The 23187-nt window shown below is 56.4% G+C and overlaps 1 protein-coding gene across 1 annotated transcript in view; it reads left to right on the plus strand.

Moving 5' to 3' along the window:
• Positions 1-1905: 1905 nt before the first annotated feature.
• Positions 1906-23187, plus strand: part of ITPR3 (inositol 1,4,5-trisphosphate receptor type 3) — a 61278-nt gene continuing 39996 nt past the window's right edge. Inside the window, exons 1-2 of the mRNA XM_036248503.1 lie at positions 1906-1994; positions 16326-16396. Coding sequence (XP_036104396.1) covers positions 1906-1994; positions 16326-16396 — 160 coding nt within the window. The remainder of the gene's footprint in view (positions 1995-16325; positions 16397-23187) is intronic.

The following is a 23187-nucleotide window of genomic DNA, read 5'->3' on the forward strand; positions in this document are numbered from 1 at the left end:
TGTGGCTCAGTGGTTGAGCGTTGACCCAGGCACCAAGAGGTCGCCGGTTGGATTCCTGGTCAGGACACATGGCCAGGTTGTGGGCCCAATCCCTAGTGGGGGGAATGCAGGAGGCGGCCAATCGATGTTCTTATCAATGTTTCTCTCTCTCTAAAATTAATAAAGAATAAAAAGTTTAAAAAAGAAAGAAAAAGCAATTTAGTGGGTCACAATTGGTATTAAAAAAAACAAACAAAACACTGAAATAGAACAGAAAATACCAGTGTGCATCACAGGTCATAAGGGTAAGTATTGTTTTCAGAAACTATTGTTTTGCTTATATATAGATGAAGGTGTGGACGGGTCTGATGTAAACTTATTTGTTACTGTGGTTCTGGTGAAAAGCTGTAAACCACTTAGCCAGCAGTACTGGAGGGGTCCTTCCCTCCTACATTTTGGAGGTCCTGGTGAGAGAGCCATACCCCCAGGACTCTTATCCGGGCCCTCAAGTCAGCAGCTGTCTACTACTGCTCTCAGTTGCCTCATGCCTCCCTCGTCTCTCGTCTCTCGTCTTCCTGCTTGAGTCTTTCAGTCCCTCCTCCCTTTCTCCCAGGGACAAGCCTCCCCCTTCCCAGGAAGTCGGGGTGGGGGGTTCCGAAGGAAGTAAATGTGATCGAATGCGGGTGGCAGTGGGCATTCTGTCAGGAGTTCCCGTAAAAGTACTGGGAAGCGAACACCCAAGCACCCGGGAACAGAACAGAAAGTCGGCGAGCTGGGGACGGAGCTTAGGGCTGACTTCATGAGTGAGAGTTTGGAGGCGACAACGCAGCGGGTCACTCCCAGAGGCAGGCACCGGCCTGGTCATTGTTGGCAAGGTGCGCTGTTAACTAGCGAAGGTAGCTTTCTCCCCCGCCCCTCCTCCCTTTTCAAAAAGAAAGACGGAAAGAGCTAAGAGTTTTGGAGCCAACTTCTGGCGAGGGAGCGGCTGCACTGATTCGGAAGTTGGATCTCTTTGTACACTGGAATGCGGAGAGAAAAAAACAAAACCCACCCCATTGCTTCATTTCCCCTCCAAGCTCGAGCACTTTCTATTGTGCAATGAAACGGCTTTTCACGTTAAGAAAAATAAATCCCGATTTGCGCTGCGATGGAAAGAGCGCGCCTGTGGGCGCGAGACCGCCGGGCGGCCGGGCCAGGGTGCTCCCGGTGCTCCGCGCGCTTCGAGGCAGCGCCCGCGGGGCGACGGCTGCCCCTCCCGCCGGCGTCTGCACCGGCGCTCGGTGACCGGAGGTCGGAAAAGTAGACGGTTCTGGGAACCCAGAGGGCAGACAGCCCCCGCCAAGGCTGGGCCAAGCGGTGGCGGTTCCAAGAGTCTGTTTGGGGACTTTCTGAAGCTGAAGTCCGTGCCGGGGAACCTGCCGACCCCACGACTCCTCGGAGCTTCGCCAGGCAGGAGTCTCGCTCGCGTCGGGAGGCCAAGCCCGACGCGCGAGGGGCGCAGGGCGAGGGAGGCGGGCCGGCGCACGTGGGTGCTGGGGGCGGGCCGCGCGGGGCGCGGGGCGCGGGGGGGCGGGGTGTGGTTTCCCCGCCTCCCGGGCGGGATTTGCATGTGTGTGTGGCGGCCCCAGACTTCCTGCTCCTTCTACGCTGCAGGTACGCGCGGGCCGGGTCGGCGGGCGGGCGGGCGGTCGGCGGGCGCGCCAAGACGCGGGCACCTCCTCACCCGGACGCCACCGCCGGCTCCCGGCCACACCGCGCCCCTTCCGCTCCGGTGGCCGCTAGCCCGCCCCGGCCGCGCCGAGCGCCCTGCTTCGAGGTGGGGACGCACCCCTGCCCGCCCTCCGGGTCATCTCCGTCCTTGGCACCGAGCCCGGCCTCGCGCCCCTGGGCGCCCCCACCGCCCCGGCGCCCCCGAGGGCCGCAGCCATGAGCGAGATGTCCAGCTTTCTTCACATCGGAGACATCGTCTCTCTGTATGCCGAGGGCTCCGTCAATGGCTTCATCAGCACTTTGGGGTGAGTGAGTTCGAGGGGGGTGCGGGCGGTGAGGTGGCACCGTGGGACCTGGTGCTAGTTGCGTGCGTCCTGCCTCCCGCCCCCGACGGAGGACCCGGACGTCCCCAGCTTCTAGGAGCAGGGGGACGGCTCGCCTCCTGCTTTTAGAGAAAGGAAGTTCAGTGTTTGCCCAGGTAGGAGTCGGTGCCCTGCCGAAGTTGGCAGGAGGCGCCCTCCTCCGAAGCTCCCACCCTCGCGCGCTCGCCTTCCCTCAGACCGGGCGGAGAGACTTCCTCCGCAGGTGGTCCCGGGGTGAGGGCAGGTGGGTGCCGGGGGCCTGAGTTGGGGAAAGGCATCCGGGGTGAACCTGACCGGCTCTGAGTGTGGGGCGGAGCTGTGGGGGGCGGGCTGGATCAGCCTGGAGCCCAGAATCCTCTGGTTGGGGACCTGTCGCACCTCTGAGAGCTTGCACCTGCTCCTCGCAGCTCTCTCCTGCCCTGTCCCCTTCAGTAGGAGTGTCTTCTCAGCTCTCCCCTTCCAGGCGTCCCAGGTCCCGGCGGCTGCCCCCCTTCTCTCCGCCTCTCCCTGTCAATTTCCTGCGCAGCTCATCTGGCGCCCCTGGGTCTGTGATCCAGGCTCTCTGGAGCAGTTTACAAATATTAATTAATTCTGGCCGTCACCCCCCAGGGTCTGGGCTGGATAAGAGGGAACCAATTCAAGTCCCTGGAGAGGGCCAGGCCTGAAGCTGGCATAGGGCGGGAGAGGGCTAGGCGGAGGGAATGGGTTCTCTTCAGAGGAGCAGCTGGGTGGGTCTCTGGGGGTGGGAGTAGAGTGGATGCTCCACCTCTAGCCAGGCCCTAGGGCAGGGCCTGCTACCTTTGTCCCGGTTTCAGGGTTTCAGTACCGGGACCTGTGTTGTTGTCTCATCCTCCCCACCACTCCCAGCTCCCCTTTAGGATAAACCCACCCTCCTCTGCTGACCCTACTCAGGACACCAGCCATCAGGCGCCCCTCTCTGGGGTTGTGGAGGACAGCACCAGCACCCACGCCCAGGGCTATCTCTGGACCTGGCCTGGCTCACCCTGAGTTGGGAGGTGGGAGTCACCTGGCTCCTTTGGGTCTCCCAGGGTTGCTGGGAGTTTAGTCGGGTAGAAAAGGGAAGCTAATAGGACGCGGGGATGGGAGGCTGCAGCAGACCCACCCTCCAGCACTCTCCTTCCCCTCCCTCACTAGATCTGACTTCTCTTGCTTAGTTCCCCTGAGGATGGGGATAAAGGCACATCTGGGCCTGCACCTGCCAGCCCCCCAGCAATGACCAGGGCCTGGCTGCCCGCCAGGTCAGGGCTGCTGCTTGAGGCCAGAGCCTGTCCATCAGTAGGCACACAGTGAACACCTCTGATATGCTGAGGGAAGGAGGAGAGAGGGTGGGAGCCGTGGGGGACATGGGACAGATGGTGGAAGCCAGCTCCCCCCCCCCCCGAGTCCTCGTGTCTGAACAGCACAGGAGGTGTCACTGGGGAAATAACCGTCTTCTGTTTCTTTGTGCCTGCTCAGGGCTCAGCACACAGTGGGTGTTTTCTTTCTTTCTTTCTTTTTTTTAATATGTTTTTATTGATTATTTTAGAGAAAGAGGAAGGGAAAGGGAGAGAGATAGCAACATCGATGAGAGAGAAACATCAGTTAGCTGCCTCCTGCACACCCCCTGTTGGGGATCAAGCCTGAAAGCCTTGACCAGGAGTCAAACTGGCACCTTCTTGGTGCATGGGGCAGTGTTCAGCCACGGAGCCACACCAGCCCGGCCACAGTGGGTGACTTTAAGCACCTGAGATCTAGCAGACTTGAGGGAAACATCTGCCCTTGCAGCAGGTCTCAGCCCCTCACAGGGGTTCTCTCGGGTGCTCCCTCCCACCTTGGCCCTTCCTGCCTAGGAAGCTGCTTCCTCCAGTCCCCTTTGAGCCTGGGCAGGACCTGGTGACTTCTGAGAGCTCCTGTCCTGTACTCCAGGGTGCTGGTACCCTGTGCAAACCCCTCTTACAGCTCCTGACTTCTGACTGATGGAAGCCACCCTCCCAGACTGGCATTGTAGCATTGGCATTTGCTGGCTCCAACTTAATTTTTTGGCTTTTTTCACCATCTCCTCAGAACCCCCTCCAGGTGTATAACATCGCTCCCAGTTCCTGGAACCTAACCCACGCTCACGGTCTTTTTACCTTTGCTCCTGTGCTGCTAGCCCTTCAGTCAGTCTCCACCTGGGTAAATCTGACCCACCCTCTAAGACCTAGTGCCAAGTGGCCTCTTTCGGAGAGATCTGTCCCCTACCCCAACCCAGCAGAATTATCCCTGTTTCCTCTGTACTTTGCACTGCTTTGTACAGGCTCCTCTCTGGTTAATTGTGTTGTTTTACAATGAATTGGAAGTTTCTTTGTATGGCCACCTAATACTGGTCACTTCTCCAGGGTTAACTGATTAATTGCACCATTTGTCCACTCAGTGTGTCCACAAGCACTGTGTTAGGCACCGGGGACTCAGTGTCAGATGAGGGAGCTGTGTGTCTTAGAACTTAGAGCCAATGAAAGAATGTTTCAAAGCACTGCAAGGCATTGCTCCTCAAAGTCTAGTCCTTGGTCAAGCGCATCAGCATCACCTAGAAGCTTGTTAGAAAAACAGGATCTGAGACCTCTGCCTGTCCTGCTGCATCAGACTCTGCATACTGGTCCCAGGAATTTGGTTCAAGTGTGAGAAACATTTCTCTGAACGAGTCTCTGCTCTGTCTGCACCAGGATCTTTCTGTCTCTATCCTCAGCTCTGGCCCCATGTTGCCTCCACCCTGGCTGTTGGTGCCCATGTCTGTGAACCCTGGAAACTGATTTGACTGAGTTCCCAGGCTATCCCAATGCTTAGTGTCCAAGAGGTACCCAGTAAGGGCTGGATGAAATGAATTTTTGGAAGACAGGGGTGGCCTGGGAGGGCAGAGGGGCTGGCTCAGCTGGGAGGCAGGAGGGGCAGTGGTAGAGGAGGGAGTCTGTGGCAGTCTTCAGAGTTCAGCCAGGCTCTGCAGGGCCAAGTGGAGGAGGCCAATTAGATCCGCCTGGGTAATTAGAGCTCCCAGTGCAGATTGTACATTAACTTCCAGGAGGGAGGCTGGAGGGGTCTGGGGAGTGGATGCTCCCCAGGTGGAGACCTTGGCCTGGAGGGGAAAGCAGGCCCACGCCTGTTGTTGGCCGGAGAGTGTGGCCAGGGCCAGCCTCTCCCCCACTCCAAGTGGGAGGCAGCAGCCGCCAGGGCGGGAGCTGCAGATTGGGACTAGTGAAATGTGGAGGATTTAAGGTGGCTTCCGGCCAGTGGGAACTGGCCCTGAGTGTGCAGCGTGGGCCCCTCCAAGTCTCACTCCCAGTCCATTGAAGACTTCTTTTGAGTGCTCAGAGGGGTGGCCCCCAGACCAAAGGGGGGTGCAGATGAGCTGCTCTCGAAGCTGAGCTCCCAACGCTTGTCACAGTGCCTCTGCCCACCCAGGTCTGGGCGTTGGAGCAGCTCTGGGGGCTCTCAGGGCCCCTGGACCTGGATCACGCAGCCCTGGGTGGTCACAGGGAGTAGGGTCATAAGGGCCCCTCACTTGGGGTTCCCTGTCCACCTTGTAGCCTGATCCACTTCCCCAAGAAGGTTGGCACTGGAAGTCAGGCCCCAGAAAATGTGGGGGAAGGCAAGGTTTGTCAGAAAGGACAGTAATGCTGGGGAAAACGGAAGACAGCAGGAAAGGAAGAGGACCACATGTGAGATGCACCGACTCTAAGAGCCACGTGCGTGCGTGCGTGCGTCTCCGGAGGCTGAGCAGGGTGGCGAGGACAGGGCAGTGTGAATGTCACTTATTTGTAGGGCTTTCAGGGTCAGAGTTGATGCAGTGGCACAGAACATCAACCAGTGTGGAAGGAACCCCAGGTCAGCAGGTTTGGGACCTGCGGGTCACGAGCCCAGGGGCATGGCTCCCCTGCTTTTTCACCAACTCTGGGTGATGTTGATGAGGCCCTGCTTTTTCAGAGGGCATTTCCTTCAGCCTGATGTCCCCTACAGTGCTTTGTTTGTCCCTGAGACTCCCTGACAGGCATTCAAAAAAAATGCAGCTCCCAAGTCCCACGTTAGACCCACTGTATCAACATTTCTAGGGCTGGGGTCTGAGGGTTGGAGTGTTTAGAAGCTCCTCAGGTGATTGCAATGCGCTCCCGGGGCTGGGATCCCTACTCTGAGGGCCCTGTAGGCTGACAGGCTTTGAGGAAGTCTGCCTGTTGGGTCTGCCTGCCTCTTGGTCCAGAGTCCATCTCTTAGCCTTCATCAGACGTCATTAAGTCAGTCAACAAACATTTACTGAGCACCTGATGCGTGTTGGGCACTCAGTTGTAACTGAGACAGTTCCAGCCTGTTGCAGTCTGCACAGTGGGGAGCTGGGAGAGATGGTCTGTAAGAGCTTCTGTGCAGCCCTGGCTGGTTTGGCTCCGCAGTTGGAGTGTCGGCCTGCAGGCCAGAGAGTCCGGGGTTTGGTTCCCGCTAAGGGCATGTACAAAAAAAAAAAAGCTTTTGTGTCGTGTGTCCTGAGACCATGTAACTCCAGGAGGGGACACGGCCCCTCCCATGCAGACTGCATTCCTGGGGCAGATTTCAGACCTGCCTTGGCTCTCATTGAATTGCAATTTCCCTAGAATGAGATGCTGGTCTTACCCTGGCCTGTGCCCCAAGGTAGGGTCTTTGCCTCAGCTGGGCCAATCTATGCAACTAATTTTTTGAAAATACCATTTTTTTTTCTGATTAAAATAAAATATGTGCTTGATGGAGCCTGAAAAACTAAACGATTAGCTGTAATACCACTGCGACTTATATTAATTTCCTGTGTGTGGACCCTTAGCCTTTCTACCTACACAAATAGACATTGACATGGTCTGAAACTGCACACAGGTCTTCACCCCGTCTTAGGGGGACACGCGAAGCTGTGTTTTCCCACGCCAGCACACCATTGTCAGGGCCGCAGTGTCCATGGGTGACACACCTGAGCTGACGTATTTAAGCAACTCCATGTGTAAGCTCTCAGGCTTTCTCAGTGTTGCCATTACAGACAGCCGGCGCTGAACTTCCTGGTTGGAACATGCCCGCACACTGGCCCAGTTACCTCTCAGGATAAATTCCTAGAAGTGGAATTCCGAGATGATAGGGACAGCACAGCTTTTACCCCACAGGCTCTCTGGAATCCTCCGTGTTTCCGTGATGGTGGAGGTGGTGGGAACGGGGACCCTGTGCCCCACGGGGTATGGCTCACAAGTTTGAGAGTCTTGTCCTAGGGGTTGTGGGGAGTCAAACCAGCCTCTGCCCTGGAGGTGGGGTGTGGGGGCTGTGATGGGAGGGGAAGTGGAGAGAGGGCCTTGTGGGGACAGATCAGTCCCAAGGTTCCCCTGTGGGCTCCGGGACCAGGCTGTAGAGGACTCCTGCCTCAAGAATCCTGCCCTAGCCATTGGCTCACTCTGCCCTGCCCTACATTCCTGACCCCACAGTCCCCTCCTGGGGTGGGTGGGGCAGCGGCTGGGGTTGGGGGTGGAGTGATTTGCTGAATTTTAGGGTGGGGCCACACCAGCTTTCTGCTCTCAGTTTAGGGAGAAGTTTCTGGGTTTCAGTTATCCCTGAGAACAGGTCTGGTGTCCCTGTGACCCACCCTAGGCCTGATCTCCCTACTTCACCCCATGTGGACCTGGGCTCCTCCCTGGAAGTGGGGGCTGTAAGGCAGGAGGGAAGGAGGCTGGGAAGGGGAGGAGAACAGAGCCCAAATCTCCAGTAGGTTCATCACTTGTGAGCCCTGAGTCCCTCCGAGGGTGTCACACTGGTCATGCCAGGAGTGGCAATGGTACCCAGTATTTGTACCCTGGCTCAGTGAGGCTAAATGAGTAGGGTCACATAGCAGGGGCCTTCAGAGTGCAGGCTGCAGGGCCTTTCACACCAGGGACTGTGGGCACAGAAGCGGCCTGGGCCCTGACAACACAGTGAGTGCAGCGTGTGGGCTGGGGCTGGGTGGGGACACGTGCAGAGCAGTTTCCACTTGGGCAGACAGACTGGAGGGGCTCCTTGCAGGGGACTGAGTGGGGGGGAATGATCACAGTGATGTGTGAAGGTGCGTAAGGTAGTTTTTTGGCTGGCAGGTGGGCAGAGCCAGGAGAGGCAGGGATCATAAATCTCAGCCTGGGGGCAGCTGCAGGTGCTCAGGATAACACCTGTGCACATTTGGTTCGCAAATCACTGTCAGCCAGCCAACCATCATCCCCTTACTCCAGCCTGCAGGAGAGCCTTCCTCGCCAGGGTGTGGGTCTAGAAATGGGTGATACAGGTCATGGGAAGGAGGATTAAGTCTGGGTTTCAGAGCTGCTGCTGCTGCTGCTGCTGCTGGCGATGGGTAGAGTTCACAGAGCTTTTAGAGTTGGTGGCTCTGGCCTTCAGTCACTTTGGCCCCTCACCACCAGCCTGAGGCATGAATGTGATTCAGGGAAAGTAGAGAGAGCCATTTAGAACACCCATGTGCCCACATCTTAATGATTGTCTACAATTTAGTATATTTGCTGTACCTCCTTTTTACTGAAGTATTTTGTGGTAAATTACACACATTGCATGTTTTCACCTCCAAATTCTTGATTATACATCTCTAAGAACTAAGGATGTGTTTCTGCGTTTCCATGATACTATTGTCATGCCAGTTCATAGCTTCCCAACAGCATCCAGTGCCCAGTGCATACTCAGATGTGCCCCTTTGTCCTCTGTCTTTGACCACTGGTTCCTTTAATTCCAGATCTAATCAAGGTACACGTGTTACATTTAAGTCTTATGCCTCTTAAATTTCCTTTCATCTAAAGCAGTGTCCTGACCCATCGTGATGCTGAGTTCCTGAGTCATGTTAGTTGTGCAGACTGCCTCACTTTCTGGATTTATCCGGTTGCTTTGCTGTTTTTCCCAGAGAGCTGCAGGGGTCTGGGGCTGGGCGCAGTGTGCCTCAGTCAACCAGGGCCGGCTGAGTCCAGGTCCCGGTTATGGAGGCCGCCGGTGAGGCTATTGTGAGAGGCGACGGCTGGCTGGGTGGCCCCTCGTTGCACCCCTTCTCTGTCTCAGCTTTCTCTCTGGTCTCACTTGCTCCCTGTCCTGCTTCTCCGTGGCCTAACAGATACATCTATCCATGCCCCCAGCAGCCCTGTTGAGACCCCAGGACTGCCAGAGCCCACCTAATCCTGAGAGTCAGAAATCCAGGCCTCGAGCGAAGGCAGCGCCCTGAAGGTGTGCACACTAGCCAGGGATCTTTATTTCTGTTGGGCCAAATTTAGTCATTTTTGCTCCCTTCATTCCTTACTGGCAAGACTCTTGGGGTTCTCTGAGTGGTGCTTTCTGTCTTTTCTACGCTTAAGCTCTCTAAAGGGCTGAGGCAGGCTTGTGTTGAACTTGCACGTACAGTCTGGCCTCGGATGGCACAGGGTGGATGCTTGATAAAGAAAGATAGTGGAGGTTAAGTAAATGGATGTCTGTGCAGGGCTGCAGAAGTCAGTTTCTTTTCTCGGAAGAGCCAGGGACCCCAGCCTGTGAACCTGGGTTCCTGTCCCAATATTCCTCCCCACTCCCACCTAGTGGGTGTGGCTTTGGGTATTTGAGAAGGGGACTCATCCACCACCAGCCAATCCCAGTGTTCTGACAGTGCCTGCAGAGGGAGTGGCCTTGCTTGGCTCTGGCCTAGATCTGTGGGGTGGTGGCCAGTGTGCCCTGGGCTGGGAGTCAGATCTGGGGTCTGGAACTGGATGCTCCTCTTACCTGTTGAGTGACCTGCATTGCTCAGTTGCCCTCTCTGTGCCTCAGGTTCTGAGCTGGATTGGGGAGGGGCTGTCTAGGGTCCCTAGGGCATTGCCTAGTCTGTGATTCCTGCTCCACTGGCTGCTCAGCTGGGCCCTGGCAGCTGCAGGCTCTGATTCAGGCCTGTCTTATAGTCACCCACCCCACTCCTAGCTACTCCTTCCTCCTCCTTATCTAATCTTTCCAGACAGCATTGACCCACCCCACTGCCTTTTCTACGGCTCCCTCCTGGATCTCAAAGTCCACCCTGAGCAGAATGGGGCCACCCAGGTCTCTGCAGACATCTACTGTTCTCTCACTCTCTGACCAAGGTGCAGACCCCATGGGCATTTCTGGGGACAGCGCCCTCCTTCATGCCCGTCTAGAGTAGAGTTGTCAACCAGCTCTTCTGAGGGTCCTTGCAAGGGGGTGGGTGCAAGGGTGTAGGGCACTTGGCATGGTGGGTAAAAGATTCTTTAGGGTAGGGACCACATCCCGGGCATAATTTGCTCCTATGAGGTTTTGTTGAATGGATGGGGGCCTGGGTTGTATATGTGGTCCGGGTGCCCTCTACTCTGTGAACCTCACACTGGACTTGATAAGAATGGCATGAAGTGTCGGATGTAAAAACGATTTGTAAATTAGAACGTGTTCCGCACATTGGAGGAGCAGTTTTTCTAATTGATCGAGGCCGGGGTGCCACCTGACTTTAAGATGAGGGACATCTGTAGTGGGAACGGGCCGGGATCTCGGCGCAGCCTTGAAGATGGCCAGACGGGTCGGGCTTCAGCTAGAGGTGGATGGTGAGATGGGGGCTGGCGGAGCGGGGAGTAGGCCCTTCCCAGGACCCTAGGCGGAGGCGCTCTGAAGTTGGGGTGGGGGAGGGTTTGGCGACGGGGCCACCTCTTCCTGGAGAGCTCGGCTCTGGTTACAGCGCCAGGTGCGTACCCGAAGCTGGACACCTGGGACCAGCTATTTTAATAAACACAGATGCCCCCGTGAGCGGGGGAGCTCCGGCCAGACACCAGTGCCACCGGGGAGGGAGGCGTCCCCGGCGGCCCTCCGCTGGTGAGGGCGGCACGTCGCCCGCCCCGCTCCGGGCGCGCCCGGCGGGGACCCAGCAGGCGGCACTGGGGCGGCGAGTTTCGCTCGGTTGTTGGGGGCGGGGGCGGGGCCCGGCGGCCTCTGCGCGGGTGTGAGTGAGAGTGTGAGGGGGCGGGGCCTGCGTGGGGGCGGGGTCCTCAGCGACTACCACCCCGAACCTGGGTCCGCAGGGATGAAGTCCCGGCCTCACCTCTGAAGCTCCCCTTCATCAAAACCTACCCGTCTGGTGTTCCCGGCGCGGGCCTCCCTCTGGACTCGGGGCTCCCTGCCGCCCATCTGATAAGGGCTGTTCGGCTTACTAGTTAATGGCTTTAGCAACACCCCACCCGCCCACTCCACCCCCTCCAGCCCGATAGCACCTTCTTGGGAAGTCTCAGCCCCAATGAGTGTGTACAGCGGAATGGAGGGGAGGAGGCTTTGCCGGGCGCTTGTGGACTTTTGGGACACTCAACCTGTTGCAGATGGCCACCTTCCTTGCCTACAGGCTAGGTCGGGTGTTACCCTAAGCACCACGTGGGAAATAAAAAGCGGAGTGCACCCCTATAGGTTCCTGGGAAGGGGTGCCGAACGCGGCGCAGAGTTCCCAGGCGACGTTGATTCTGCTAGTCCAGGTCCCACACGTGAGGATGGGTGTGGAATGTCAGAGTGGGAGGAACCTCTGAGAGCCCCACCTACTGACCTTGTTCTCCTGGTATCTAGGGGAGCCCCACATGGCTTCTCTGTTCCGGTCACTCATGCAGACCATTTCTGTCCCCTCTCGCCTGTGGGTCTGGGATGTTCCCAACCTTGTTTGAAATTCTCCTCCTGCCTAGTCCCTTCCCTTCTCTAGGTAGCCTCAGCCTGCACTACCAAAATGCTTTGCAGACCCCTGGGCGCTGGAGAGGGGCTCAGCTGGAGACAGCAAGGCTTCAGAAGCTGTGCCAGAGTGGGTGAGGACAGGTGGACGTCCACATATGGCCAGGTGGATTTGTGCCAGGGGATTACAAAAAGCAAGCCAGGCACCTGCATTTGCATGTCTTCCCTGCATATGTGAGCCAGACAAGGAGTTCCCAGGGGCGGAAGGGGCTCTGGTGAGGATGGGGTTCTCCTCTGATAGGGAGTCTCTGAGGAGGGGCCTCCTCAAGGCCTGGTGCACTGGTCAAGATGGGGGCTGTGGAGCGCTACCCCAGCCTCTCCATGCTGCCCTGTGGCTGTCAGCACCCTTGGCTGTGCCAGGTTCCAGGACCTGGCAAATGCTTTCTCCCCACCCAGACCAAAACTTATCCTCCTAGGTCCCCTCCCCTCAGGGCTTTGCTAAGAGACAACCAGCTAATCTGATTCACTAATGTCTTACAGGAAATTCTATGAATTATTCAAGGCTCCGCACAGCTCCTGCCTGTTCTTTCACACCTTCGCTGATTGGCCAAGCTCTGACCTCTCCCTTCTCTGAATCCCCACGAAATCCACAGCTGGTACCACCAGTTGGCACCAGTGCATATTCCTTATATCATTAACTTCTCTGAGTATGTGACTTGTCTTCCCAATAAGATTTAAACTCCCTGAGGCAGGGACCTTTTGCTTATGTACTTCCCTCAACAGCTAGTAAAATGAATTAATTCGCTCAGGATGTAGTTCACGTGTGCTTGCCCCGAGCCAGGCAGTGGTCTAGATGTTGGGGATACGGCAAGGAGCAAAATAAGACACATCCTGTCCTCATGCATCTTCTATCCCATGAGGTTGGGGATAGTAACTAAAATAACATATAGCAGGCCTGGTGGGGGGTGCTGTGGAGAACAGTGAGGCAGGGAGGTGGACAAGGAGCGTGGGAAAGAGCAGTACACAATTTTGCAAAAGAGGGAAGCGCCCGGCCCGTGTGGCTCAGTGTTGAGCACTGACCCCTGCATCAGGAGGTTGCCAGTTCAATTCCAGGTCAGGGCACATGCCTGGGTTGTGGGCCAAATCCCCAGTGGGCGGCATGCAGGAGGCGGCCAATCTATGTTCTCTCTCATCGATGTTTCTCTCCCTCTCCCTTCCTCTCTTTCTAAAAAAAAAAAAAAAAAAAAAAAAAATCAATAACGAAAAAGAATAAATAAAAAAGTGGGGAGGGGAGGTGTCCAGGGGAATGGGTTATTCAAGCCAAGATGTGAAGGAGGCGAGGGAGGCAGCCAGGAGGCTATCTGGGGTGGAGGATTTCAGGCAGAGTGCAGAGGCAGTGCCAGGTGTTCAGGAGGGTTTGAGGGGCCTGGAGGAGGGCGGGAGCTGGAGCAGAGTGGGTGAGTGGGTAGGGAGGAGATGAAGTCAGAGAGGTGAGGGGTTTTTCAGGCCACTGCAAGTTCTTGGTTTGTAACTCTGAGATGAGTGGTTCCAGAATTCTGAGGACTGCCTTGATTTGACTTACCCCTTAAAGAGATCTCCCAGCCCTGGCCAGGTAGTCCGTTGGTTAGAGCATCATCTGGATACACCAAGGTTGCAGGTTTGGTCCCTGGTCAGGAATAACAAATTTATGTTTCTCTCCCCGATCCCTCCTTTCTCTGAAATCCATCAAGTTGTGGCGGGGGGAGCGATCCCTCTGCTGCTGTGTGGGGAACAGGATGTGTGTGTTGGGGAGGGGTAGTGAGGAGGGTTGGCAGGAGGCCAAGGAAGAGCAGTTACAGAAATCCAGGTGAGGGCCGATGGGCACCCGGATGGTGACGGTGTTTTGTAGAGCCCACAGGGTTTCCTGACAGAGTAGGTCTGAGGGGTGAATGGAAGAGAAGAACCAAGGACTGGCCCAAGTTTTGGGCCCAAGGAAGGATGGACTGGGATGGGGAGGACTTCAACAGGAGCACATTTCAGTGGAAGACCAGGAGCTCAGTTTTGGACTTTGGGGAAGAGGAACGGTGGAGGGGGACGTAGGAGTCATCGGTGAGTGTAAGTGGTGCTTTGAACCTATAAGTGTGGCTGAAGTGACCAAGGGCATGAGGGCAGATGGAGGAAGGGAGTGAGCCCAGGACTGAGCCCATGCTGGAGGCTGGGGAGAGGGAGGGAGACAGAGAGTATCCTCGAGGTGCAAGCTGCCCTCTCACTGTGAGGTACCCCCGAGTACCGCCTCCCCCCCACCCCACCCCAGTACCTGCCCAGATGCCACACAGCCTGGCTTCAGATTCCAGCTCTGTTGTGTCCCTGGCCAGATTATTGAACCTTTCCATGCTCTGGTTTCTCTGCCTGCAAAAAGCAAACAATAGCAAAGTAGATTTTGAAAAATTAAAAACAGTATATGAAAACATCAGAAACAAAATCCTGCTTGCTATTATTATTACTGTGGACCACACTGTGCAAAGTGCTGGTGATACCTGCCAAAGGGAAAAACACAGGGTCCTGTCTTCAAGGAATTCAGTGTAGATACAGGAAAGTACATGCTCTAGAAAAAAAATGGCAGCAGGAGAGGCCAGGACCAGGTGCTGTGGGAACACTGAGGAGGGAGGCCCAGATGTAGGAAGGGCACTGGCCAAGAATGTCTTCCCAGTGTAGGAGAAGAGGGGCTGAGAGTGGAGGAATGAATGGAGGTGTGATATACCTGGGGCTTGGAGGGGAGCCAGGGTGGGCTGGGCATGAAGGGCAATGCAGGCTGCCAGGACCATCTCTGTAGAGATGAGAACTCCAAGGACTGTGGGATCAACTGGAGGTTTAGCATGGCTGGGGCAAGGAAGCTGTGAGGCTAGCTAGGGAGGTCAGATCACAGAAGGCCTTATTAGCCAACCCAAGGAGGGGAAGAGCAGAAGGAGGCTTTAGAATCAGCACTGTGACTTCAGGCAAATTATTTAACTTTTTTTTTGAACATGAAAAATTCACTTTTATTTTGGAAAAAAAATTATACTAACAGAAGATTAAAGGTAAATTTCTTAAAGACATTATCCAGAAAAATTAACAAGATTGATAGTAGCTATTTCTGGCACTAACATACACAAAAGTTTATGTCAGGCCTATTCTGCATATTTAACTTTCAAACCCAGTTTTCTCTGTAAACTGGTGCTAATGTCTAGCCCTTGTGGGAAGTTAGTGAGAATACAGAGGTAAAAGCTATAAAGTGCTGAGACAGAGTCGGCCTCTGAAATGGTGGGTTATCGTCCTTTATTCTAGAGGCTGGGGTGGCACTGAAGACTTTTAAATGTAGGAATGGATGGATGGGTGGATGGGTGATGAGTGGATGAAAGGATGGATGGAAGGAAGAATGGGTGGTGGGTAGATGGATGAGTGGGTGGATGAGTGGTGGGTGGATGTCCTACAGAGATTCACAATTAACTCCAGCCAAGGCTGTAAGGGGGGAATTTCAGGCCCAACAGTGGTCCAAGAGGAGGGTATGAAATGGGGACTGACTGAGGCTGGGAAGTCACAAGGTGTACTGTCCTGTCTTTGAGACCCACAGGCTTGCCCCTCCAGTTTGGTGTCTCATGAACTTCTCATCTGTCCATCTGTCTCCAGTCTCTCTCTGCCCCTGTTTGTTTGTTTGTTTGTTTTTTAATCCTCACTAGAGGACATTCTTCCACTTTCTTCAGATAGGGAGGGCGGTGGGGGGAGAGAGAGAGAGAGAGAGAGAGAGAGAGAAACATCGACGTGAGAGGGACACATCGACTGGCTGCCTCCCGCATGACCCCGATCAGGGCCGGATGTACTGCAACACAGATACTGCCCTTGCCGGGAATCCAACCCTCCACTCACTGGTCTGCGGGGCCCACGCTCTAACCGCTGAGCCAGACTGGCCAGAGCTGGTTCTTTCTTTTGTTAATTCTCACCTGAGGATATTTTTTCCATCGATTTTTAGAGGGAGTGGAAGTGAGGGAGGGAGAGAGAGAAAGATGGAATTGAGAGAGACATATTGATTGGTTGCCTCCCACAAGAGGGGATGGAACCTGCAAGCCGTGTATGTGCCCTTGACCAGGATCAAACCTGCGGCCTTTCGCTGTGCAGGCTGACCCCCAGCCAGGGCTCTGCCTCTGCTCTCATCCTGTGTGTCCTTCTGACTTTGTCTTTCAGTCCCTCTCTGCCTCTCCCGCCCCTCCTTGCTCTTGGTTTCGCTCTCTGGTTTTGTCCTGTCCGTCCTCCATCACCCACTGCCCTCCAGATCTGTGCAGAGGTGGTCGGGGTTATGACAGGAACTACACCCACAGTGTGTGACAGCCCAGACTGGCAGCCACCCCCACAGACATCTCCAGCCTCAGGGCTGGGGTGGGGGTTGGGTGTATCGGTGTGCTTTTCCTGGGGGCTCCCCCATCTCCACTCCAAGAGATCTTGCCTTTCACCAGGAAGGGGAATGACTGGATGGCGAGGGGTTGTCAGTGGTGCAGAGGTTCCTTCGGAGGCCTCCCTGGCGCCCTGGAACGGCTGCCCGGAGGGAGGAGGCTGTGCGGAGATGGGCGTCTTTTCTCCCCTTGACTCAGCTGCCTTGTCTCCCAGGCTGGTGGATGATCGCTGTGTGGTGGAGCCTGCTGCTGGGGACCTGGACAACCCCCCAAAGAAGTTCCGAGGTAAGCCGCCACTCCAGCTGCCAGCTCCGCTCCCAGGCGCCGAGTCGGGGCGGACTGAGTCATTCAGCCCCGTTCAGCCCCGAGCCTGCGGCGGACGGGAGCCTCCCACGTGTGCGCGAGCCCTGGGCTCGCGCGGTCCTTCTCCCACGTTTCCGGGGCCACGCCCCCCGCCCCCGCCCCCGCGCGGCACACCCACTCCTGGCCGGGCTGCCCCCTCCCCGCCAGCCACAGGGCTCTCTTTGTCTGCGTGACTGGGCGTTTTCGGAGGGAGCTGGAGAGGAAAAGAGAATTTCCCCAGGCGTTCGAGGCCCAGGGTGAGAGCCTCTCGGTGCCGAGTCTCCCCCTCACTGGGCCTGCCGTCTCCAGGTTCCTCCTCCCGCCCGCCCTGGGGACGGCGCCTGCCCAGGGCGCCTGCGGAGCCGAGCCGAGCTGGCTCTGCTGAGTGACCCTGGGCAAGTGCTTCCCTCTCCACCTCTGTCCTCCGTGGGCAGCGGCCCCTGAGCTCCGCCTGCTGAGGATGAAAAGGTGTCCCGCTGCCACTGTGCCCAGCCAGGGAAAGGTGTTACTGCGATTACCTGAGCCTGGGACAGGCCCCTGGGCGTGGAAGGCAGGGCGAGAGCAGGCAGGGACACGCCAGGCCACTGCGCGTCTTCTGCCCACGTGGCTGCTCCTCAGGGAGAGATTAGCCGCAGCGTCCCGAGGAGGGTGCTGGGAGACGGGCAGGATTTGAGATAATCCTGTGGCATCCTTGACTGTCTGCCTTGGGCCTTGCCCATCCATTGGTGTGCATAGAAGATGGGGAGGGGGTCCTCTCCTCCACCCCCTGCACAGGGTCCCCATGTCTACTGTTGAGCTCCTGCTTCCGTTATGGTGGGCCTGAGTCTTAGGGGGCATGCCTGGGTATATGGGATCTGCCTGTGCACTGGACCTGCCTCGCCACCATAGACCCCTTTGCCCTGCACCCTGGTCCCCTAGCCCTGCCCTCCGCTCCTTCTGCTTATTCCTTCCAGCGCACCAGCCCCCTGCTGTTCCTCACAGGTATCGGCCACGCCCGCCTCTGCACCTTTGCACCTGCTGCTCCCTCTGCCGTTGGCTCTTACCCTGATCTCCCCCCGGCTTCAGGTCTCCTGTCCTCAGTGGGGCATCCTCTGACCCAATATAGAACTGTCCCTCCCGCCCCTGCATCCTGTTCTCCATGGCACGAATCTGACTTCTCCATGTATTTGTTATTTGATCATGTCTCCCCTGCTAGAATGTCAGCTCCAGGGAAGGCCCAGGGCAGGGATTTCCGCCTGTGTTATTCACTACTTTATCTGCCACATGGTGGGTGCCCAGTACCCATGCGAGGAATAAGTGCCTGCAGCGGCCCCTCCTGGAGCTCCTCCTGCCCCTGCCGCCTCTCTCAGGCTGGCTGTTCTGGGTCTTGGTGCCATGACCTACCAGAGTCCCCCGTTGAGCCCAGCCTTGAGGGCACTGGGCCCGGGCTCTGGGGGCTCGGGTGCTGGCGCAGGCCTCTGCTTGAGGCACGCTCTGAGCACGCCCGCCCTGAGTCCTGCTGGCTATGAGTGGGCAGAGAGAGGAGCTAGGATCTGGAGAGTTTGGGGAGGGGGCAGATTTCCTCTCTCGCTGAGGGATTTAGGCAAATCTTGGGAAGAACCTGTTGGAGAGAGAATGGTGAGTCCCCAGGGCGGGCTGTGCTGGGTCAGAGAGACCGGAGCTGAAAGGAGAAAGTGTGCGGTCAGCTTTGTGGTGTGACAGGTGGTGACAGAGTGGGTGTGGCAGAGGAAGATTTGCCCTAGAGTTTCAGTGGACAGAGTTTGGGGCCAATTTTTGACAACAAAAACGCCACTTAGCAGAACAAATGCTCCTTTGACTCCTTGCCCTCCTCACTCCTTCCTCCTTGTCCCCTCCCCTTCCTCCCTCTTTCCCAAAGCCTGGGAGCAGGGCCCTCCCCAGGGTCGATGGGACTGGGACTCAGTCTCCCACCTCCTCCGCCTCTCCGCCCCAGGTCCTAGTCTGTGGTGTCTTGGGGAGGCAGGCAGAGGTCCCCGTGTCCGGTGGGTCCACGTTGGAGCGTTAGAACTTGAGACAAGAGATGAACTCCAACCTCTTCCGTTTTGAGACTGAAGCCCAGAGAAGAGAAACGTGGAGCTGGGCCTCCAACCCAGGAGTCCTGGCTCTTTGTCCCCTGACGCCTGCAGACACCCTGGCCCTTGGGAGGTCTCAGCAAGGGCGTGGGGCCCAGGCAGGCATTTAAGAAGTTTGTTAGAGGTGATCAGGCATGTCTGTGTCCCCAGGCCACCCTAGGGTGGGCTAGCCATTGCCATGGGCTCTCCCTCTTCCCCCAGAGATGACTCCCTTCACCTGCTGACGGGAGACCCCCGGCTGGGCTGGCCTAGCCCCCCCGGGAGCCCCCACCCTGGCTCCATCAGCCCCTGATTGGTGCCTTGTTTGTGGTTTCACTTCTGACCATCCTCCACAGCCATCCCAAGCCCCAGCATGTTCGGGGAATTCTTTCCAGAATCTGCAGAGCCCTGGGAGGCCCAGGCTGCTGGTGCACACGAGGGTAGGGTGCCGCACGATCTCTGCTGTGCTGTGGGCCCCAGGTTGTGGCTGCTCTGAGCTGTGTGCTGCTGCAGCTGGCCCGGGGGCGGGGCATGTTCCCTGCCACCAGCCCTTTAGCTTTCTCCTGATGCTGGGGCCCGGTGACCCTCAACTCCCCCTTTACCTCAGGGAAGCTCAGAGCTCACAGGACCAGCTACAGTGAGCCCAGGAAAAAGTGCAGGGGTCACTCTCCCTGCGGACTGGTGGGGGCAGGTGTTGGGGAGGGGCTGATGAGGTGGCCTCCCTGGGCTGGCCCAGCTGGGTTCCCTCTCCCCTTATCCTATGCCTCTGCCTGACCCGGTTGTCTTCCAAGCCCAGTTTATTGTTATTTCTATTATTAAGACATCAGTGCTACACAAAAGAGAAAAATAGCACACACATATGTACCCACTCTGTGCTCTGTCAAATCCTTCCTGCCACATTTACTACAATCTTCACATATTTAGAGACAGCTCTGGTGCCTGTGGCACCTGCCCCTGCACGTCCCCCCTCCCTCCCTCCCTGCCCCCCTCCCTCCCTCCCTGCCCCTCCTCCCTCCCTCCCTCCCTTCCACCCTCTCCATCCCTCCCTCCCTGTACCCTCTCCTTTCCTCCCTTCCTGCCCCCTGTCCCTCCCTCCTTCCTGTCCCCTGTCCCTCCCTCCTTCCCTGCCCCCTGTCCCTCCCTCCCTCCTGTCACCCTCTCCCTCCCCCCCTCCCTCCCTTGCTGCCCCCCTGTCCCTTCTTCCCTCCCGTGTGCAAGGCAAAGGCTCTCAGAAACTGGTGGCGGGGGGGGGGGGGTCATTCAGGGCCTGCTTTTCTACTGTTGCTATAGGTCTGTATCCAAGAATGATACGGGGATTGTTTCCCACTTTCCACCCCTCTCTATTGACGGTAGCTTTCCCTACAAACCTTTATGCTCATTTTCATTCTGCACTGGCTTTGAGATTTTTCCTTGTTGACACCACAGCTCTAGTTCATCTGTTTAATTGCTGTGTAATAATATTCCACCGGAGGACAAAGTGCAATCCATGTGTCTGTTCTCCTGCCGATGGCCACTTAGCTCATTTCCAGTTTTGGTAATCGCGAGAGGTGCATGTGTGTATATCTCCTCCGGCTCATGTGTACACCTCCTCAGACTCGTGTGTACATTTCCTCTGGCTCGTGTGTACATGTCCTCGGGCTTGTGTGTACACGTCCTCGGCTCATGTGTATACCACCTCGGGCTCGTGTACATGTCCTTGGGTTCTTGTATACATCTCCTCAGGCTTGTGTGTACATCTCCTCAGCTCATGTGCCAGGGTCTCTGGGTATGTTCCGAGGGTGGGAGTCCTGGGTGGGCGGAAAGGCCCTGCTGCCTCCCCTGGCAGCTCACTCCCTCCCCCTGCTCACTGCCCCCTCATCCCAACAGTCTGTGGTGTGACCCCTTGCTGCACCCCACCCTTGTCCCATTCACATATCCTCCAGCCGCTGGGTGTGAAATGGCATCCCTGTGGTTTTAATGTGTATTCCTTTGACTAGCGAGATGGAGTGTCTTTTCCTGTGCTTATTGGCCTCTTAAAATTTTGTTCTTCATTTTTCCCCTTTTTTATAAAAGTAATGCAAAGAACACTCTAGGGTGAAGACAGAAGCAATGGTGACTCCCTCTCTTCCTTGCCTCCTATCCCCTCTCCGGGGACAACCATGTTGGAAAATCTGGCTAGGTAATTGATTCTACATTAAAACCAAACAAACACTGGGCCGATGTACATCCAGAGCCTGGCCCTCACTGCTGTCCCTTCAGGTAACCATTTCCCTCAGTTTCTCCTACGTCCTCCAGGAGTCCCTTAGCAAATGCGGACATATGTCCAGGTGGCCCCTGTGCCCTCGCACAGAGGTGGCGTTCTGTGTACAGTGTTCTGTTCTTTGCTGTTTTTGCTTCATACATCTTACTGGATAGACCCTACTGGAGCTCTTTCCGTATTTGCACAGAGCAATCCTGAACTCTCTTTCTCTGTACCCATCAAATACGAACCCCCACCCCCGGCCCTGGCACCCACTGTTCCACTTTTCACCTCCAGAAATTTGACTCTTCTCAGTACCCCATGAGAGTGGAGTCAGGCAATGTGTGTCCGCCCATGACTGGCTTCTTCTCTGCGTGTCTGCCTCCCCACCACCATAGGGCATCTGTAGTGCTCCACCGTTCTTTCTCTCTCTTTTTTTTATCCTCACCTGAGGACATTTTTTCATTTTTTGTTAAGATAGAGCAGTAGGGAGAGAGAAAGGAAGAGAGAGAGAGAGAGAGAGAGAGAGAGAGAGAGAGAAAGAAAGAAACATCGACGTGAAAGGGACACATCGAGTGGCTGCCTCCCGCACGACCCAACCAGGGCTGGGGACAAACTGCAACCGAGGTACATGCCCTTAGCGGGAACCGAACTCGGGTCTCTCTGGACCGCAGGCCGACGCTCTAATCGCTGAGCCAAACCGGCCAGGGCTCCACCGTTCTCTTTAACCGGCCCTCTGGCCCACACTTGGGCTGCTGCTAATCTTTTTTTTAGTCCTCACCCAAGGACATGTTTTTACTGATTTTAGAGAGAGAGGAAAGGGGAGAGAAACGCTGATGTGAGAGGAAAACACTGATCGGTTGCCTCCCATCTGTGCCCGAGGTAGGGACTGAACCAGCAATCCTTTGGTATAGGGACAACATTCCAACCAACTGCGCCACCAGACCAGGGCCTGTTGCTAACCTTTATCAGTTCTGCCAGCGAGGGTCCTTGCCCCTTGTGGCTTTGTGCAAATGCAGGTCAAAGATGTGGGAGCACCCGTGATGCTGAGCAAGACTGCCAGTTGCCCCCTGCTGGGGTCCCAGGGTTGGGGGCTCCTCGGGCAGTGCCCTGGGGGAAGCAGTGCCCCAACTCTTCCCTTCTCATCTGGGCTCCTGCCAGGTCTCCACGTGCTCGGCTTGTTTCAGGGGAGTTCAGCTGCCTGGGCCACTCTTCCGCTCTCTCCGCTGTCCTCCTGCCAGCGTCCTGCTGCGCTCTGGCCTCCCCACTGTCACCTCCCTGGAGCCCAGTGTCCCGGTGACGCCTGCTTCTCATTCCGCGCTCAGCAGGCCACCGGCCCGCGGCTCCCTTGGGCACTGAGACGGGAGAAGCTGTACCTTCTCTTCCCTAACCACCCTGAGGTCTTGGGCGTTTTGTTCTGTAGGTTGACTAAATGGTGACTGAAAGTAAAAGCCGCTGTCCACATGATTTGTACAGAACGGAGACATCATTGTGCCGCGGAACCTTATTCCCTGCGCGCTGCTCTTGTCTCGAAAACCCTTCTGGTGCTTTTCAAATTTTCCTGAACATCAGAACCATTTGGTGTGTGTGTGTGTGTGTGTGTGTGTGTGTGTGTCAGGGGTGGGGATTGCCTTTAAAATGCATATTCCCAGGCCTCGCCCAGACCTGCCAAGATCTGTGGGCGACCCGAGAGTTCCCGGGTGATCAGTGCGGCAGCAGTGGTGTTTGGAGTGTTACACGCACGCCTTAGTTAGTTTTCGGGAATGACAATTGATTTTCTTTAATAAATGAAGATCCTGTTGTCTGTAGCCTCGAAAGCCTGGTGACCCCTCACCCCCAGGTACACGCCTCCCAGCACACACAGTTCTTACTGTTGGAACCCCCTGGACCCAGACTTCTTTCCTGGCTTTTGATGCAGCTTCTGTGTGCGCTCAGCCTCCTGGCCGCCCTCACCCTTCCTCCTCTCTGCCCTCTGCCCTGTGGTCTGCTGAGAAGGGAGGTTCTGGCCCCTCAGGGGTCTGACAGGGCTGCTTTTGGGCAAAGAGTAAAAGTGGGAGATGGGTCTGGCCAGTGTGGCTCTGTGGTTGAGCATCGGCCCATGCACCAAGAGGTCACCAGTTCGATTCCCGGTCAGGACACATGCCCAGGTTGTGGGCTGATCCCCAGTGGGGCGCCTGCAGGAGGCAGCCAGTCAGTGTTCTCTGTCATCTGTGTTTCTATCTCTCTCTCTCCCTTCGCCTCTCTCTAAAATCAATAAAAGGAAAAAAATAAAATAAAAGCAGGAGATGGCATGGGCTGGGCCACAAACATTTCCAAGGGCCCATCACTCACTCAGCAGGCACTTTCTGACGAGTCTGTGGGCAGGGCTGAAAGGGAAGGTCTATGTGAGAGAAAAAGCCACTGAGTTTCCAAGAAAGCGGGAGAGGAGTCGGGGAGCAGGGAGGGGT

The sequence above is a fragment of the Molossus molossus genome, unplaced genomic scaffold, assembly GCF_014108415.1.
Source record: "Molossus molossus isolate mMolMol1 unplaced genomic scaffold, mMolMol1.p scaffold_m16_p_8, whole genome shotgun sequence".
In the NCBI taxonomy this organism is placed as follows: Eukaryota; Metazoa; Chordata; class Mammalia; order Chiroptera; family Molossidae; genus Molossus; species Molossus molossus.